Genomic DNA, 17,682 nt, shown 5'->3' with positions numbered 1-17,682 from the left:
CAGTGTCAATTCGGGACCCCCAAAATTTTACTGGCAAAGTACAAAAGAACAAGGAACTTTGGAAAAGTATTTAATACAAATCCAATCCAACTTAATCACTTGTCACAGCTGTAACTTCATTCCCTCAGCCCATTTAACCTGGAAACCCCTAAACACTGCAGTTGTTCAGGTACCCAAAACTGTTCCATATAAAGAGCATTAGAAGGAGAGGAAAGAGAGAGAGAGACAGGAAGAGAGAAGCTCCACAGAAAGACACACATGTGGCTCCCAGCTCCCGGGGCTCCAGTGTGGGTGAGACACAAACCCCAGGAGAAGGCAGAGTCCATACCAGGGGCTGACCTTGTGCTCCTTGGTTTTAAGCCCCTGGGCCTTCGTGGGCCTCCCCCCAGCTGGGACTTCTGATATCTCAGGTGTTCAGAGCTGGGTCAGCGCTGTCCCAGCAGAGTGACTGATCGACAGCTCAGCCCAAGGTGTCTGGGGACATTGATCTCATCCAGCCTCTGACAGTGACCACGGTGACACTGGGGAACCTCATGGAGCCTCATGGAGCCATGGGTCAGTTGTGACAAGGCAGGTCCAAGGACACCCTGGTGACACTGGGGAACCTCATCGAGCCATGGATCAGTTGTGACACTGTCGGGACCTCGTGGAATCAGAGGGGACCATTGGGAAGCTCCCATGGATCCAAGGGCCCAGGGTGACACTGTGGAGCCCAGAGTGTCACGAGGAGCCATTGTGACACTGTGGGTCCCCATGGAACCAAGGGAACATGGGACAGGCTGATGCCTTAAGTTTTAGCTTCCATATTTTCCCAATTCTGTGCTGTATCAGTCTGTAACTCTGAACTTCATGCAGAGTGTCAGCAAGTTCTCTTACAGTGTAGTCAGACAAAACAATCCTTTTCCTGCCCGAGATCCAAGGACACCGCTGCAGCTTCAGGCCCAAAAAGTGAAAACACCAGCAAATTGAGGAGAGCAGACTGGGAGGGTGGGGCTGCATAACCTGAAGGTGTAATTGACAATTAACCCCAATATGGAAATGAACCAGAACTTTTAAAAGTGTGAAAACGCGTGACCTGGCGTCCATCCTGGGTGTACCCTCAGCCAGGCCCTTGTACTGCCCAGGTGAATCCTTTGAAGGCCTTTTTAATAAATCCCCACTTTACTCCTGTAACACTGTCCAGCCTCTGCTCTAGGTGGCCTCTCAAGGCATCAAGGCCTGGCTGGCTGGGCCACCTGGGGGCCACCTCTCATCTGCCTGCAAAACACTGGGACCCTGTGCTTTTCTTTCTTATGGGAAAAAAGCACCTTTCACATCCAGGCACCCATGGCCAAAGTTGGGAATCCGCCTCCAGGATTCCCTATATCCATGGATTTCTCCGAGGTGAAAGCTTCCAGGAGAGACAAGTCTGGCTGGCCTTGGTTTCCAAAGAGCTGATTCTTATCTGCCTTTGAAACACTGGGGCTTTGTGCTTTCCTTTCTGATGAAAAGAACTCTTCTTCCTGCCCAGGTGCCCATGGCCAGAACTGAGATTCCACCTTCAAAATTCTGAATATCCAAGGATTTCCCCCAGATGAAAGGTCCAGGAGAGACAAGTCTGGCTCTCTTGGCCTATGGTGACCACCTCTCATCTTCTTCCAAAACACCTGGGCTCCACGCTTCTCTTTCCTATGGGAAAAACCATCCATCTTGACCAGATGCCCATGGCCAAAGTTTGGAATCCTCCTCCAGAATTCCCTAGGTCCAAGGATTTCTCAGTGACAAAAGCTGCCAGGACAAACAGGTCTGAATGGCCCGGCCTCCCAGGAGCCTTCTCTCTCTGCTTCTGCCCCTGCAACACTGGGGCTCGGTGTTTTCCTTCCTATGGAAAAGAACCGTCCTTCTTAACAATGCAGAAATGGCCAAAATTGGGGTTCCACCTCCCAAATTCCCTATATCCAAGGGTTTCTTTCAGACAAAAAAAATACCAGAACAGAGAGGTCTGGCTGCCCTTGGCCTCTGATGGTCACCTTTCATCTGCCCCTGAAACACCAGTGTTCCATCCTTGCCTTCCTGTGGAAAAGAACCGTCCTTCACCTCCAGGCAGCCAGGTCTGAAACTGGCATTCCACCTCTAAAATTCCCTATATCCAAGGACAAAATCTGCCAGCACCATCTGATCTGGCTGCCCTTGGCCTCTGGTGGCTGTGGCTCATCTGCCCCTGCAGCACTGGGGCTGGGTTGTTCCCTTCCTGTGGAGACCATGGTGGCACGGTGAGGACCTGGTGGAACCATGGAGTCCATTGTGACACTTTGGGGCCACGGTGACACCACGGAGCTCCATGGAACCCAGAGACCACCATGACTCTGTGGGGCCTTGTGGAACCGTGGAGACCATTCCGACCCTTCAGAGCCTCGTGTCATCAAGGGGGCATTGTGATACCTCAGGGCCTCCTGGAAACAAGGGACCATTGGGACACTGTGGGGATCCATGGAATGAGGGGAACAGGCAACAGGTCTGGCTGGGTTGGCCTCCCAGGGGCCACCTGACAGGTCTGGCTGATCTTGGAATGTCAAGGACTGCTTCTCATCTGCCCATGAACCACTGGGGCTCCGTGCTTTCCTTGCTATGGAAAATAACTGTCCCTCTTTTCAGACATCCATGGACAAAATTGGTACTTCCCCTCAAAAATTTCCTGTATGCAAGGGTATCTGCCAGAAAAAGACCTGCCAGCTCTGGCTGGCCTTGGCCTCTGATGGTCGCATCTCAGTTGCCTCAGAAGCACTGGGGCTCTGTGCCTTCCTTCCTGCAGAAAAGAACTGACACTCTTGTCCAGGAGCCATGGCAGGAACTGGAATGTGGCCACCAAAATTCCATCTATCCTAGGATTGCTCCCAGACAAAAGCTGCCAGGACAGACAGTTCTGCCTGACCTTGGCCTCTGGTGATATGAGCAGAATGTTTTCCTTTGCAAACACCTTGGACAGGGCCCAGAGATCTCCCGAGCTGGGTTTTGCAGGCCTCAGGAACATAACCCATGTATGGAGGCTGATGTGCCTGGGCTCAGCTGTGAAGAGACTGAGGACAGATCAGGAGTGGCCTGGCAGGGCTTGAAGGGTGGATTCTGAAATGGTGGAGCTTTTCTCCATAGTGGGAATCAGGCAGGGAGAGAAATTATGCCCCAAATGCAGCTGGGGAAGTCCAGACTGGACACAGGAGGAGAAAGGAATTTCCCTCCCAGGGCAGGGCTGTGGTGCAACACGTCCCCAGCAGGAGCCTGGAGCAGCCCAAGGCTTTGTGTGGCCAGGCAGGGGCAGCAGGAGGCAGAGCTGCCAGCAAAGGAAGGGCCAGCGAGGTGGGGCAGCCGGGGGTGACGACAGCCTGCAGGGACAGAGGCGCAGGGCAGGGACACCGTGGGACAGCCTGGGCTGCAGAGGGCTCAGGGATGTGCAGCAGCTGCAAGGCCCTGACAGAGCCAACCTGTGCAGCCCTTTGGCCATGGCTGCTGGCCCTGGGCCTGAGGCCACGAGGGGACAAGTGACCCTTGCAGCCCTGGGGCCTCAGTGCCTCCTTGTCCCTGCTCAGCAGCCTGGCAGGGGCCGCCCCATGGTCCTGCCCTTGGCACTGCACATCCCCACATGCCAGTGCCCATCCCGGGAAGAGCCCTGAGCAATGAGGGAGGGACAGGATCTGCCTTGCCAGGGGCTGGGGCTCAGGCCTGGGCCCTTTGCATTCCTGAAACACATCCAGGTTTGCTCAGCACCAGAGACACCTTTCCCTTGCTTGTGCCCAGCTGTCATCAGTGCCTCCAGTGTTCTGCTCTGACGGGAACCTGGGGAAACTTTCTCAGTCCTGTTCCTCAGTGGGACCCATTAAAACTTCAAGAAACTTTGGAGTTTTAATTTAACTTTGAGTTCTTTAGAAGTTTTTTGAAGACACTCTCAGGGACTGAGTCTGATGTAAACAACACCAAAGCCCTGAGAGGGTCATTAAAGTTTTCCTATTCCAGTTGTGAAGAAAGATTTCAATCTGCTTGTAAGAAATACACATTCCTGTTTTAAAGCGTGTAATTTATTACATTTCTCTTTAGATCAGAGGCTATTCAGCATTCTATGATTGATATTGACCCAGGGTCTCCCCTCAGGAGCTCTGGCCTGCTCAGAGAAGCTGTGCCCTGAGCTCTGGCCCAGCGTGGACAACCTTGCTCCACATTGCCCCAGCCCATCCTGTCTGTCCTCACTCACCTGGGACCTGCTGTGCCTGCAGAGCTGGCTGCACCCAGCCTAAGAGGGGCTTTCCCTTTTTCTATGTTTGGAACAATCTAAAACCCCTGAGTTTCCCCATGAAAACAGACACCCTCCTCAGGTGTGTGCCAGCCCAAGGTGCCACCAAAACTCCTCCAGACCGGCCCAGGGCCAGCTGTGAGGGTGGATCATCAGCCCCAGCTGCACTGGGCACTGCAAGGGGCTGTGGCCATGGGCACTGCACTGACCCCACTGCTGGGTTTGGCTGCCACGGCAGCCCTGAGAAATTAAACTGTCCTTGGAAACACTGGGGAGGACTGGGACATACTGGGGAACACTGGGAATGCTGTGGGAGACACTGGGACATACTGGGAGTGATCCTGTGGGGCACTGGGACAGCCTGGGAACATGAGGAATGCTGAGGGGGAATCTGGGTGGGCTGGGACACACTGGGACATACTGGGAGTGAAACTGTGAGTGAAACTGGGGGATACTGGGACAAACTAGGGACATTGTGGGGAAGACTGGGCAATACTGGGGCATACTGTGGATGACATTGGGATGAACTGGGAGGGCCTGGGAATGAACTCAGGTGTATTGGGAGGGACTGGGCTGTACTGGGAAAGATTGGAGGGGAACTCGGTTTCTACTGGGCTGTACTGGGGATGAACTGGGCTGTGCTGGGACGCCCTGGAGGGGCACTGGAGCTGTACTGGAATGGGCTGTTCCCGTCCCCGCTACCTCCCATTGGCGGAGGGTCCCGCCCATCACTGCTTCCAACCAATAAGCGTCAGGGATCATGGCTTTGGGGGCGGTGCCTGGGGGTCTGCGCCATCTTTTCTTTTGCCTACAACTCCCGTCATGCCCCGCAGCCCCATAGAGCCCCATTAAAGCCGGGACTACAACGCCCGTCATGCCCCGCGCTCCACAGAACCCCGGTACCGCCCCCATCTCTCCCGTCAGTGTCCCCCAGACCCTCCGGGACCCCCAAGTGCCCTCAGCGCCCATTCGGGACCCCCCAAAAGCGTCCCCGGATCCCCTGAGTGCTCCCAGCCCCACAGGTGCCCGGTACAGCCACTTCTGGGAATTCCTCTCCTCTCATCCCCCGCGGCCCCAGAGCCCCTCAGAACACAGTTCCGCGCCTAAAATTCCTGCCGCGCCCTGCGCCCTGAGGAACCCGGTTAAATCTCCCCAAGCTCCCCCGGGTGCTCCCCGGACCCCGAAGGGCCCCAAATTCCCCTCGCTGACCTCCAGGGCCCCGGACCCCCGAGTGCTCCCCCGGACCCCGAACTGCCCCTCAGGATCCCTGAGTGCCCCTCCAAGCGCCCGCCCGGCTCCCCCAGGGGTCCCCAGACCCTCAAGTTCTCTCTGAATTCCCTCCCCAGACACAAAACTGCCCCAAATGTGCCCAGAAATGTCTCCGTGGGCCCCAAAGTGGCCGCTTTTACCCTGTCTGTGAAAATGATAAAAATGATGATAAAAATAATACAAATAAAGGAAAATACAATAAAGGGGGTAAAATCAATAGCCAATAGTGGTCATTGAATTAATGAAGGGAATTGTGTTACTTAGAACCAATGACCAATCCGTTTTTGGTTGCAAAAAACATACAGAGATTTTTTTATAGAAGCATTAAGATGAAATGTTAAAATATAGAATAATATTTTTATGCATAAGCAAAATAAAATTTTAATTACTTTATCAAAAATCAATCAGTTTAATTAATTTAATTAAAAATTCACTTAATTTTAATTATGAAGAAAAATGCACAATTTTTAAAAAATGTTTTGGGATGTCAGTCCCAGGTGGGCAATATCAGGGGGTAAGGGGATGTGGTAAATGGATGTGATTCATGCTGAATAAGTTGTTGTCCTAGATTGCAAGGCAAGATGTATTCAATTGCCATCTGTTAGAGGTTGGTTCACTGCATTGTTTATTTTATCTTTTTATTTTCTTCCCTAATAAAGAACTGTTATTCCTGCTCCCATATTTTTGCCTGAGAGTCGCCCTTAACTTCAAATTTATAGCAATTTACAGGGAGGGGGTCTACATTTATTTTTTTCCCCATTTCAGGGAGGGTCCTGCCTTCCTTAGCAGACTCCTGTCTTTGCAAACCAAGACAGATTTTGGCACCCAACGTGCAGCTCGAGGGCACAGAAACAAAAAAGAGAATAACAGTTCTTGAGTAATCCAATTTCTGTGTGCTGCTACAGAAACCTCGTTCAGCGGCACCCTGTGCTCCAGCCTGCCCTGGTTTGGGTGGCACGGAACCGTGGCTGCATTTCTCCATTTGCAGGCCCTGATCTAAACACGGCTCCTACAGCCAAGGCTGCTGTGGCTGTTCTCCGGTTTGTTTTATGGGTGAATAAGGGGAAGAATTCATGGATCTTTAACTTCCTCTGGGAAGCAGGCACATGGATTCACAGCTGTCACACACTGACTGTGTGCTTTTGGGGTTACTTTAATAGTGGCACCTACTGTGAGGAAATGACACCAGGGGAAATTTTCTCCCAACCCTTTAACCATCTCTTTGGGTTTGCCCCACCAGTTTGTGAAGGGCTCAGATCCACTCCAAATACCAATGATCTCATACAGGGGCTGTGTTGCTGTTAGCCCTGTTCTATTTGGCACTGAGAGACAAGGGAAGATTAACCTGGATAACCACCCTGACACCCAGCCCAGAACCTGACACGGCCCCAGAGACCAGGGATGCTGCTGCCCCAGAGCCTGACCCTGCCCCACAGCCACCCCAGATATGAACCACCCAGACTGGGTGGGGGTCTGGTGAGGGAGATGCAGGAGATGCTGAAGGAGTGCATTTGCCCAGCTGGTGAGAAGCCCTCCCCCTGCCTCGAAAAAGGAGAGTCTGATGGGGCAGCAGTGGAACCCACAGATGTTACAACTGTCCAGGTTCCAGCTGAGCCACAAAGGCAGCCACAGCCAGCAGCAGTTGCCCCTGTAGAAACAAGGAGGTCTAAGATGGAATCAGAGCACCCAGATAAGGGAAGGCCCTCACAACCCACAGGGGAGCCAGAGGTTGCGATCATCACCGAGTCCCTGACGTACAAAAGTCTCTGTAACCTGCACAAGGACATTGAACGACGGAGACGTGAGGCTTATACAACCTGACTACTTCAAGACTGAGACCTCATGGGTACAGGTGCCCAGCTGGATGGTGGTGAGGCAAGGAATTTGGGACCCTTGACCCAGGACTCAGGTATGAATCAGATTTTTGTAAGGGAGCCAGGGTCCCTTTCCCTCTGGGAGTGGATTTTAATGAGTGTCAGAGAGAGGTTTGTCCACAGGGAGAGAAAGCAGGAGCACCAGCATAGAACGTGCTGGAAAACCTTGAGGAAGGGATCCAACAGCTGAGGGAAGTGGCAGCATTGGAGGTACTCTTTGGGAGGGATGGACAGCATGATAATGATCCCGACAAGGTCAGGGGCACAGGGCAAATGCTGTGGAGTCTGGCAAGGCTGGGGCCGTCTCAGTACACCACCTTCACTGCCACGATCAATGCTGATAACAGCCGAGAGACAGTGGGCTCTGCTGCCAGCAGCTGAGAAATTGTGAGAGTATGATCCATGGCCCAGTGCAGGCTCATGGCTCTGCTGTGGGCAAGGAACTCAAAGAGGAGATGAGGGAGGTGAGTGTGGAGGTGAGGAGGAACAGTTCCCACATTGCCCCAGTGCGAGTCACAGGCCCCAGAGTCAGAGCCCAACGTTCCCCAGCCAGAGAGAGAGGGTACGCCCCACGGGCTGGCCTGGGGTTCTTTCTGTGTGACCATGGGGAAGACATGGGAAGGTGGGATGGGAAACCCATTTCTGTCCTGGCAGCGTGGGTGTGTCAGCTCAAGGAGGGAAGCACTGACCGAGGGAATTCCAGTGAAGTGAAGGCAGCCTCAAACTCCCATGACCGAGCTGCCGGGTGTGATTTGTCAGATCCCTTTAAAGTACCTCTGCCATGTATACCTAGGAAAGAAATAACAACCAGGGCTAGAGGGGCCCTGCCTCAAGCCCGGGAGAGGCACTGGAAAACCAGATCTTTTTGTCAGTGTGGATCCAATGTCCTGGCACATCAGTGCCACAGAAATATGAAGCCTTAGCTGATACTGGTGCACAGTGTACCCCAATGCCATCAGGACATGTGGGGGCAGAACCTGTTTCCATTGCTGGGGTGACGGGGGGATCGCAGCAATTGACCCTGTTGGGAGCCAAGGTGAGCCTGACTGGGAAGGAGCGGCAGAAACATCCATTGTGACCGGCCCAGAGGCCCCGTGTGTTCTGGGCATAGACTTCCTCCAGAATGGCTGTTACAGAGACCCAAAGGGACTCAGGTGGGCTTTTGGCATAGCTGCTGTAGAGGCAGAGGACATTAAGCAATTGAACACCTTGCCTGGAGTGTCAGAGAACCCATCTGCAGTAGGACTCCTGAGGGTGGAAGAGCAACGAGTGCCAATTGCCACCTCGACAGTGCACGGCCGGCAGTATTGAACGGATCGGGATGCCGTGATCCCCATCCACAGAATGATCCATGAGCTGGAGAGCCAAGGGGTGGTCAGTAAGGCCCACTCACCCTTCCACAGCCCCATCTGGCCTATGCACATGTCTGATGGAGAATGGAGATTGACTGTAGACTATCGTGGCTTGAATTAAATGACTCCACTTCTGAGCGCTGCTGTGCTGGACATGCTGGAACTCCAGCACAAGTTGGAGTGCAAGGCAGCAAAGTGGTACGCCCCTGCTGACATTGCTAACGCGTTTTTCTCCATTCCTCTGGCAGCAGAATGCAGGCCTCAGTTTGCTTTCACCTGGATGGGCGTGTAGTACACCTGGAACTGACTGCCCCAGGGGTGGAAGCACAGCCCCACCATCTGCCATGGGCTGATCCAGGCTGCACTGGAAAAGGGTGAGGCTCCAGAACACTTGCAATACATCAACGGCATCATTGCGTGGGGGAACACGGCAATGGAAGTGTTTGAGAAAGAAGAGAGGATTGTCCAAATTCTGCTGGAAGCTTTGCCATCAAGAAGAGCAAAGTCAAGGGACCTGCCTGAGAGATCCAATTCCTGGGGTAAAGTGGCAAGATGGACAGAGTCAGATTCCAACTGAGGTCATCAATAAGATCACCGTGATGTCTACCCAGCAGCAAGAAGGAAACACAAGCTTTCCTAGGTGCCATAGGTTTTTGGAGAATGCCCATTCTCAAGTACGGCCAGATTTTGAGCCCTCCCTACCTGGTCGCCCGCAAAAAAAAACCAATTTCCACTGGGGCCCTGAGCAGCAACAAGCTTTCACCCAGATCAAGCAGGAGATCACTCATGCTGTAGCCCTTGGCCCAGTCAGGACAGGACCAGATTTCAGAAGTGTCTTCAAAGTGGATAGACTATATTGAAAACAATGCAGAGATAATTGTTTTGTCCTTTTAACTTTTCTTACTTATATCTTGATATCAGCAATATCCAATTGATATTGACCCCCAGCACCTTGTTATACAATCTGAATACATATGAAAATCATGATCCTTCATGGCTGACAATCAATAACACTTTGTCCCTATGCTCCCCCCACCATTTCCCTCATCCAACCCCTGGCATTTCTATGGATCAGGAATGTTGTGGCCAGAAGGACCAGGGCAGTGATTCTTCACCTGAGAGACAGAGTGAAAATTTAAAAGGGTAGAAATCCATTTGGATTTCGGTGAAATGTGCTCCTTTGAGCTTGCTAACATGAGTGAAATATTCTGTTTAGTCTGGTAACTGCAGCACTAGCAAAGTTGCCCCAGCTAAAGAGAAAGAATGCAAATTTCCACACTAAAAAGAGATAAGAAAGACTCCTCGGGCCTTTAAACAGACCACGCAGAGTGACCCAGGAGTTCTTTCTGTACTTTCTGACAAAAACAAGTGTAACTAGCTCTAAGTGTAACATGAAATCATCAGAATGAATATGCATGAACCTATTGTGAAATTCTATGCCTATGGAAATTAATTAAGGGTAATAAAAAAGTTTTGGGACTTCTTAGGGGTGTGCATGTCCATTGAAGGGCGATGAGTCCCTACATGTGTCCAGCGCTGCAAATAAACATACCATTCCCTACAAATCTTTATTGGAATTGTGGGGTTTTTATTTTTCATCCATGTTTCACCTGTGCTGGGCACTGGTTGGGCAGCACCTTGAGTGCTGGGTCCAGTTCTGGGGTCCCCAATTTAGGAAGTGTCGGAGTCCAGGACACTGCAGCACCAAGGGAATCAACAGGGCACTCTGAGGCCTCATGGAACCAAGAGGCCACTGTGACCTTGCAGGCCCTTGTGGAACCATGCAGAGCTTTGTGACAGAGCAGGATCTCGTGTCATGATGGGGCCACTACGACCCTGCAGAGCCCCATGGAACTGAGGGGCCAGTGCTGCCCCTCAGGAACTCACGGAATGAAGGAAACATGTTTGACACTGTGGTGGCCCTTGGGACCAAGAGGCCATTGTGGCACTGTGGAAGCAAGGAGAGCATTGCCGCCCTGCCAGACCTCATGGAACCAAGAATCCACTGTGACACTGCAGGGCCTTGGGGACCACGGTGACATTGTGACACTGCAGGGCCCAAGGATCCAAGGGACTTTGTGACACCAAGGGATCCCATGGAACCAAAGGGACATTGTGACACTGGGAGGCCTCATGGAATCATGGAGACCACTGGGACACTCTGGGGCCTCATGGAACCCTGGTGATACGAGGTTGTCTGGGAGTGTTGATCTGCTGGAGGGTAGGAGGGCTCTGCACAGGGCCCTGAACAGGCTGGATCCAGGGCCCAAATCCAACAAGGTGAGGTTTAACAAGTCCCAGTGCTGGGTCCTGCACTTTGGCCACAACAACCCCTGCAGCGCTACAGGCTGGGGACAGAGGGGCTGGACAGCAGCCAGGCAGAAAGGGACCTGCAGGGACTGATGGACAGCAGGCTGGACATGAGCCAGCAGAGTGCCCAGGTGGCCAAGACGGTCAATGGCTCCTGGCCTGGATCAGGAATGGTGTGGCCAGCAGGAGCAGGGCAGTGATTCTTCCCCTGTGCTGGGCACTGGTTAGGCAGCACCTTGAGTGCTGTGTCCAGTTCTGGGCCCCCAATTAAGGAAGGACATGAAGGGGATGGAGCATGTCCAGAGAAGGGCAACAAGGCTGGTGAGGGGTCTGGAGCACAAGTCCTGTGAGGAGCGGCTGAGGGATCTGGGTTTGTTGATATTGGAGAAGAGGAGGCTCAGGGAAGAAATGGTGGTGTCAGGGCACACGTTGGACTTGATGATATCCAGGGTCTTTTCCAACCTTGCTGGTTCTGTGATTCTCTGAAACCACCCTTGGAGCAGTTGCAGGAGGAGCCCTGGGCCTCCTCTTCAGAAGCTCCAGCAGCCCAGGTCCCTCAGCTTCTCCTCACAGCCCCAAAGCCCATCCTGTCAGTCCTGCAGAGCCTCTGCAGCTCCTCCTCACTGCCCAGAACAGGGAGCCCCACAGCCAGACACAGAAGCCCAGATGTGCCCCCCTGGCCTGGGGTGCCTCTGGCAAGGGAGCAGCACCAGGCACTGCAGGAGCCTGCAGACAATTCCTGCAGCACTTGTGGGATGATCCTGCTCCCCAAGGGATGTTCCCATGGTGCCAAGTCAGGAACTGCAATGGGGAGTGGGGCCAGAGAGGAAAGGGCAAACAGGGATGGGCTGTGTGCAGGGGAGGGAACAGGGGTGCGCAAGAGGAAGGAATCTGGACCAGGGAAGAGTAAAGAAAGCAAAGGGGAAGCCAAGGAAATGCTCAGGGCAGTTTGGGGGTGGCTGCCAGGCAGCCCTGGCTCTGAGCAGCACCATCTCACTGGGACAGGAAACTCCCAACTGATGGGAACAAACTTTCTGGCTGACTGCAGAGGCCAGGACAAAGCTGAGTGGTTTCCCTAGCGTCCCCCAGCCCTTCCTGGCCCCAGGGGCTGATGGCATTTGTGCTGCCTCAGGTTCATGTCCCCACAGCACCAGCATGGGGGTGCTCCCGCCTGCTGTGTGCAATGCAAACAGGGGCTGCTGAGCCAGATCTGCTGTGTCTGTGCCTGCAAGGATGCGGCACCTCTGTGAGCTGGGGGAGAGGCCAGGGCTGCAGAGGGGGGATGTTGCTGGCAGCTCCATGAGGACGCTCTGGGACGCTGCCCTGGGCTGTGCAGTGCACTGGGGATGGATCAGCCCCTGCTCTGCTGCTCCTTCCCGTCTCCCCCAGCGCCCTTGCAGAGCACAAGCCGTGCTGTTTGCCCCCAGCCTGCCCACGGCCAGCCTGGGGCTGCTCACGGGGGTTTTCTGTGCTGAGCATTGGCCTGGCCGTGTTCTTGAGAGAGCCTGGGCAAGGAGCCTGGAGCCCCCAGGCCTGGCCTGAGGCGTCAGCGCTGCCCCAGCAGTGCCCATGGCCTGTCCCTGCTGCAGTCCCGGCACTGCCACCCCCAGGACTGTGCCCGGCCCCGAGAGCACTCAGGCCCTGCAGCAACACCAGGGCCACCAGGGCAGCGGGGCAGGGCCACGGGAGCAGCACTGGCAGCACCAAGTGCTGCTGCTCCTGGGCACAGCTGCTGTGCCAGCCCTGATCTGCCCCAGCTCTGCACACAGACATTGCTGCTGCAGCTCCAGAGAAGGCAATAAAAGGGCATCTCTGAAGAACAATCTACTGGGAAATCCTTTAATTCCTTTAAAGCTGCTGAGAGTGCAACCCCTCATTGACACAATCTGTGGCCACAGGGAAGATGGAGAGAAACAAAATGAGAAATGGCACAAACAATTATATTTCTTTGTGGAAAATATGAAAAAAGTAAAACGAAGAAAAAGAACCTCCGCATGAAACCAACAATAAGTATCAAATTTGACTTTTAATACAAGTGATTTAAAGCAATTGGCTAGCAGTTTAATGTTCCTGAAAGCATCCAGTCATCAGTCTCCCCACTGCAGCCTTGAGCTCCTTGTTCCTCAGGCTGTAGATGAGGGGGTTCAGGGCTGGAGGCACCACCGAGTACAGAACTGACAAGGCCAGATCCAGGAATGGGGAGGAGATGGAGGGCGGCTTCAGGTAGGCAAATATTACAGTGCAGAGGAACAGAGCAACCACGGCCAGGTGAGGGAGGCAGGTGGAAAAGGCTTTGTGCCGTCCCTGCTCAGAGGGGATCCTCAGCACAGCCCTGAAGATCTGCACATAGGAGAAAACAATGAACACAAAACAACCAAATGCCAAACAAGCACTAACAGCAATAAGCCCAAGTTCCCTGAGATAGGATTTGGAGCAGGAGAGCTTGAGGATCTGTGGTATTTCACAGAAGAACTGGCCCAGGTCATTGCCATGGCACAGGGGCAGGGAAAATGTATTGGCTGTGTGCAGCAGTGAATAGAGAAAGGCACTGGCCCAGGCAGCTGCTGCCATGTGGGCACAAGCTCTGCTGCCCAGGAGGGTCCCGTAGTGCAGGGGTTTGCAGATGGACACGTAGCGGTCGTAGCACATGATGGTCAGCAGGAAATACTCTGTTGCACCACAGAAAACAAAAAAGAAGACCTGAGCAGCACATCCCGTGTAGGAGATGTTCCTGGTGTCCCAGAGGGAATTGTGCATGGCTTTGGGGACAGTGGTGCAGATGGAGCCCAGGTCGCTGAGGGCCAGGTTGAGCAGGAAGAAGAACATGGGCGTGTGCAGGTGGTGGCCGCAGGCTACGGCGCTGATGATGAGGCCGTTGCCCAGGAGGGCAGCCAGGGAGATGCCCAGGAAGAGGCAGAAGTGCAGGAGCTGCAGCTGCCGCGTGTCTGCCAGTGCCAGCAGGAGGAAGTGGCTGATGGAGCTGCTGTTGGACATTTGTGCTGCCTTGGCATGGGGATCTGTAAGAAAAGTAATCATAGAATAGTTAGGTTTAGAGAGGACTTTAAATATCCCAGCACAGCTTGGGGGCACTTTCCCCGACTGCCTGCCCAGGGCTCTGCTGCCTGGAGCTGTCTCTACCAGGAGCTGCTTCCCTGTGCCTAGGTTTGGGTCCTGCCAGTGTTGTCAGAAATCAGCCCAGCCCTGGGGACTCAGCTCTGCACTTCAGACCCCTCCCAGCTCAGGCAGTGCCCAGGGGCAGCTCTTGCTCTGCAGGCTCTGCTGGCAATGTCAGAGCAACCCTGAGGAGTCTGGAAAAGCAACACTGATGCTGCCTCTAAGGGGGCCTGTGCTGATTAATGTTACTCCCTGGCTTATTCACATTTGAGAGAATTTTTTTTAAATTTTGTAAACCTAAACTGAGAGATGAATATCTATGTGCAATTTCCCATCCAGGCAACCCAGAGCAGTCGATTAAAAGGCAGGATTTTCCCCTTTATGCATCCCCTGCCTTGCTGTGCTTCCATTATGATCTGCTTGGAAATGTTCTGCAGTTTAATGTCATGCTGGACGCAGGTTCGAAAAATCCAGCAACGTCACCACACAAGGAGAATATTTCCAAGCCTTACCAGCTGTCTCCATCCACCCACACCTTGTCCCCCAGCACTGGGAGCAGCTCCAGGGCTGGCTGAGAGCTGTCCCTGGCAGGCAGCATTGTCCCTGGCCCAGCACAGCGCCCTGGGCTGCAGGACCCTGCTCTGCAGGACAGCCCTGGGCACCCCTGGCTGCTCTGCACAGGAGATGAGCAGAGAATGCACTCACAGGGTCTGTGGCCATTGGGATGTTCCAGCTTTAGGAGATCACTCCAGGAGCTGCAGCTGCATTGTCCTGCAGCCAGAGGTTCCTGTGCCAAGGGCTGGCAGTGATTCTGCCCCAGGCACTTCTCAGCCCCTTCCCAGCCCTGACTGATTGAAGCTCTCTGTGCCTCTGTGCTGTGCCTGGGCTGGCTGCAGGCAGTGCCCCAGCCCTGCTGGGCTGGGAGAAGAGCTGCTCAGCAAGAGAAATGTGCTTTTGAAGCTCTGCTTGGTTACCAGGATCACCCTCTGTGCCAGGAGCCCGGCCCAGCTCAGCAGCACTGACACAGCACAAGGACTTTAATGACCCTCTGGGGCTTTGTGCTCAGGCCCTGAACATCAGGCCCTGAGAGGGAGCTGCAGAAACCTCTCCAGAACTCCAAGTCAGAATCCAACTCCAAAGTTTCTTGGACTTTTAATGGGTCCCACTGAGAGACACGACTGAGAAAGTGTCCCCAGGCCCCAGGCAGAGCAGAGAACAGGAGGCACTGATGCCAGGCAGGGACAAAGAGAAGCCAAGTCTTGGCGCCCTGGGGCACAGCAGGGTCTGTGCCACCAAGGGCTGTGAGGAGACACCTTGTCCTGAGGCCCTGGGGCCTCCTGGCACAGCCCCAGCCAGGCTGGGCACTGTCAGCCCCTGGTCCTGCCCTCAGCATCCCCCCCCTTGCCCACATCCCAGTGGCCTCAAGGATCTGCTGGAAGGAGTCCCTGGGGAGCCTTGGTCAGGAATGGCCCTGGGGGCTCCTTCATGCTCCCAGGGACTGCAGGTTTTTCAAAGGACTTTGGCTTTTGCTTTTGCCTTGGAGTCTCTGAGAGCTTTGTGCAATCATGGCCTCCAATATTCTGCATTAATTAGTCCCTGGAGAGGCTTTGTCCAGAACAACACTCAGTGGGGCCCATTAATGCTTCAAGGTACTTCAGTTATTTTAAGGTACTTGGTGTTTCCCTTTTGCTACAGACTCTCTCAGAGGTTTGTGCAATCATGGCCCCAATTATCTGCTTTAATGAGTACCTTGGGAGCTTTGTACTGACACTCAGTGGGGCTCATGAATACTTTGAGATTCTTAACTTTTGTAAGGTACTTTGGATTTTCCTTTCCACATTGAGATTTCTTTGTGCCATTTTCAGTCTATGAGAGGTTTTTGTGCTATCCTGGCCTCCAGTTCTCTTCTCCAAGGACTCCATGAAGAGCCTGTGGTATAGATGGACCTTTGTGGGTCCCATTAATGCTTTAGACTCCAACCACTTTGGGGTTTTCCTCTGACTTTGACTCCTGGAAAGGTTTGTGCAATTTCCTCTCAGGCCCTGAGGTTCCAAGTCTCAGCTCCAAATGCACCATAGGGCTCATTAGGAGCAAGCAAGTCCTGACAAACCATGGGTCTGCCTCAGTTTCTCCCTGCTCTAGTGCAGTTCATCAGGAAGTTTCTGTAGTGCTTTTGGTTCACCAATTTGAGATTTCTTGGCCAATGCATCAATTAGTGTGGTGGGTTCAGTGTTGGCTAATTACCAATGCACTCACTAGAATCTACTTACTAATTTCCTGCTGTGAGATAGGATTAGGAGAAAGGCAAAGTGGGCTCAAAACTTTAAAAGAGTGTCAAGAAAAGTTTGTTAAGAGAAACTAAATGAAAGAGTAATAAGAATCTGAACAAAATTTTCATAAAACTTCCCCTCTCCATAAAACCTGGCAATGTAGAGGCAAAACCTGACATTTTCAGTCAGTTTACCACCTCTACAATATTCTAATCTTTCTTCAGTTCACATCAGGAGAGAAGTACCTCTTGTTAATGTTATGGAGACTTCTCCACAGGAAAATAGTTATCTCATGGCTTTTCATTTCCACAAATAGCAGCTGCCTGGAGAAATATGCAATTGTGAACTCCCTCGCATATTTTCCCACCTTTTCCCACAGCTGTGCTTATGGGCCATGCCAAGTTACGGGGTATTAGTTTTGAGATGAGCTGTTTAAGAGCAAAGGTTCCCTTCATCTCTTTCTGAAATCATCTTCATCTCTGGGAACAGAGGTCTTCTTCTCTCCCTGAAGGCACAGGGTCTCATCACTTTTCTCCCTTTCTCTGTTCAAACCTTTCATTGGGGATCACAGCTACTGCAAGATTTACTTACTTTAGCACCGAGGCCTTTGCTGAAACAAGTCATCTCCCCATACTTTTCAATGCCTTATAGAGAAAAAGAGTCTGATGTATCAATGACATCCTTCTCCATAGCTTAACCAGAGTATTCCAGCCCCAAGATCAAGGCAACTCCTCATCCCTCCCATCTGGGACTCAACTTCCTCTTCCCTGCCCTCGGTGTGTCCATGTTGCTCCTCTGTGTGCCTGCCCTGTGTCCTTTTCTCTCACTGGAGGGAGGATGGCAGCACTGGCAGAGTCAATATCTCCCGGGGCTGCAGATGGTTCCGTGAGCCCGGCCGGGCTCGGTGCTTGCGGCCGGAGCTGTTTTGCCATGGAGGTTTCTGCAGCGGCTGCGCTGGGGCTGTGTCAGGCTGGGCCGCGCTGGGGCAGGGCCAGGATCTCAGCAGCCAGGCCAGAGCCCAGCAGCAGCACGGCTGGGGCCGATGGCTTCTCCTGCCCTGCCCGCCGGCTGCGGGCGAAGCCCAAGGGCGGCAGAGCCTTGGCCGAGCCGGCCCGGCCCGGGGCTGCTCCTGGGGCCCGGCGGATCCTGGCCGGGCCCGGGCTGGCGGCGGGGCAGGGCTCGGAAGGGCCAGATGTCAGCACCCGCAGCCACGGCCCGGCCTCGGCCCCGCG

At 53.4% G+C, this 17,682-nt stretch overlaps 2 protein-coding genes across 2 annotated transcripts in view; one reads left to right on the top strand and one right to left on the bottom strand.

The window, feature by feature from the left end:
- LOC144248828 (uncharacterized) overlaps positions 1-17,682 on the top strand; it is a 472,843-nt gene that overhangs the window by 341,642 nt on the left and 113,519 nt on the right. The gene's annotated exons all lie outside the window — the stretch shown is intronic.
- LOC144248845 (olfactory receptor 14A16-like) lies at positions 13,128-14,060 on the bottom strand. Its single transcript, XM_077790825.1, has one exon. It carries the CDS (start codon positions 14,058-14,060, stop codon positions 13,128-13,130), a length of 933 nt encoding a protein of 310 aa, XP_077646951.1.

The sequence above is a fragment of the Lonchura striata genome, unplaced genomic scaffold, assembly GCF_046129695.1.
Source record: "Lonchura striata isolate bLonStr1 unplaced genomic scaffold, bLonStr1.mat Scaffold_92, whole genome shotgun sequence".
NCBI classification, from domain to species: Eukaryota; Metazoa; Chordata; class Aves; order Passeriformes; family Estrildidae; genus Lonchura; species Lonchura striata.
Note: the sequence above shows the minus strand (reverse complement) of the source record. Positions and strands in the feature narration are given on the sequence as shown.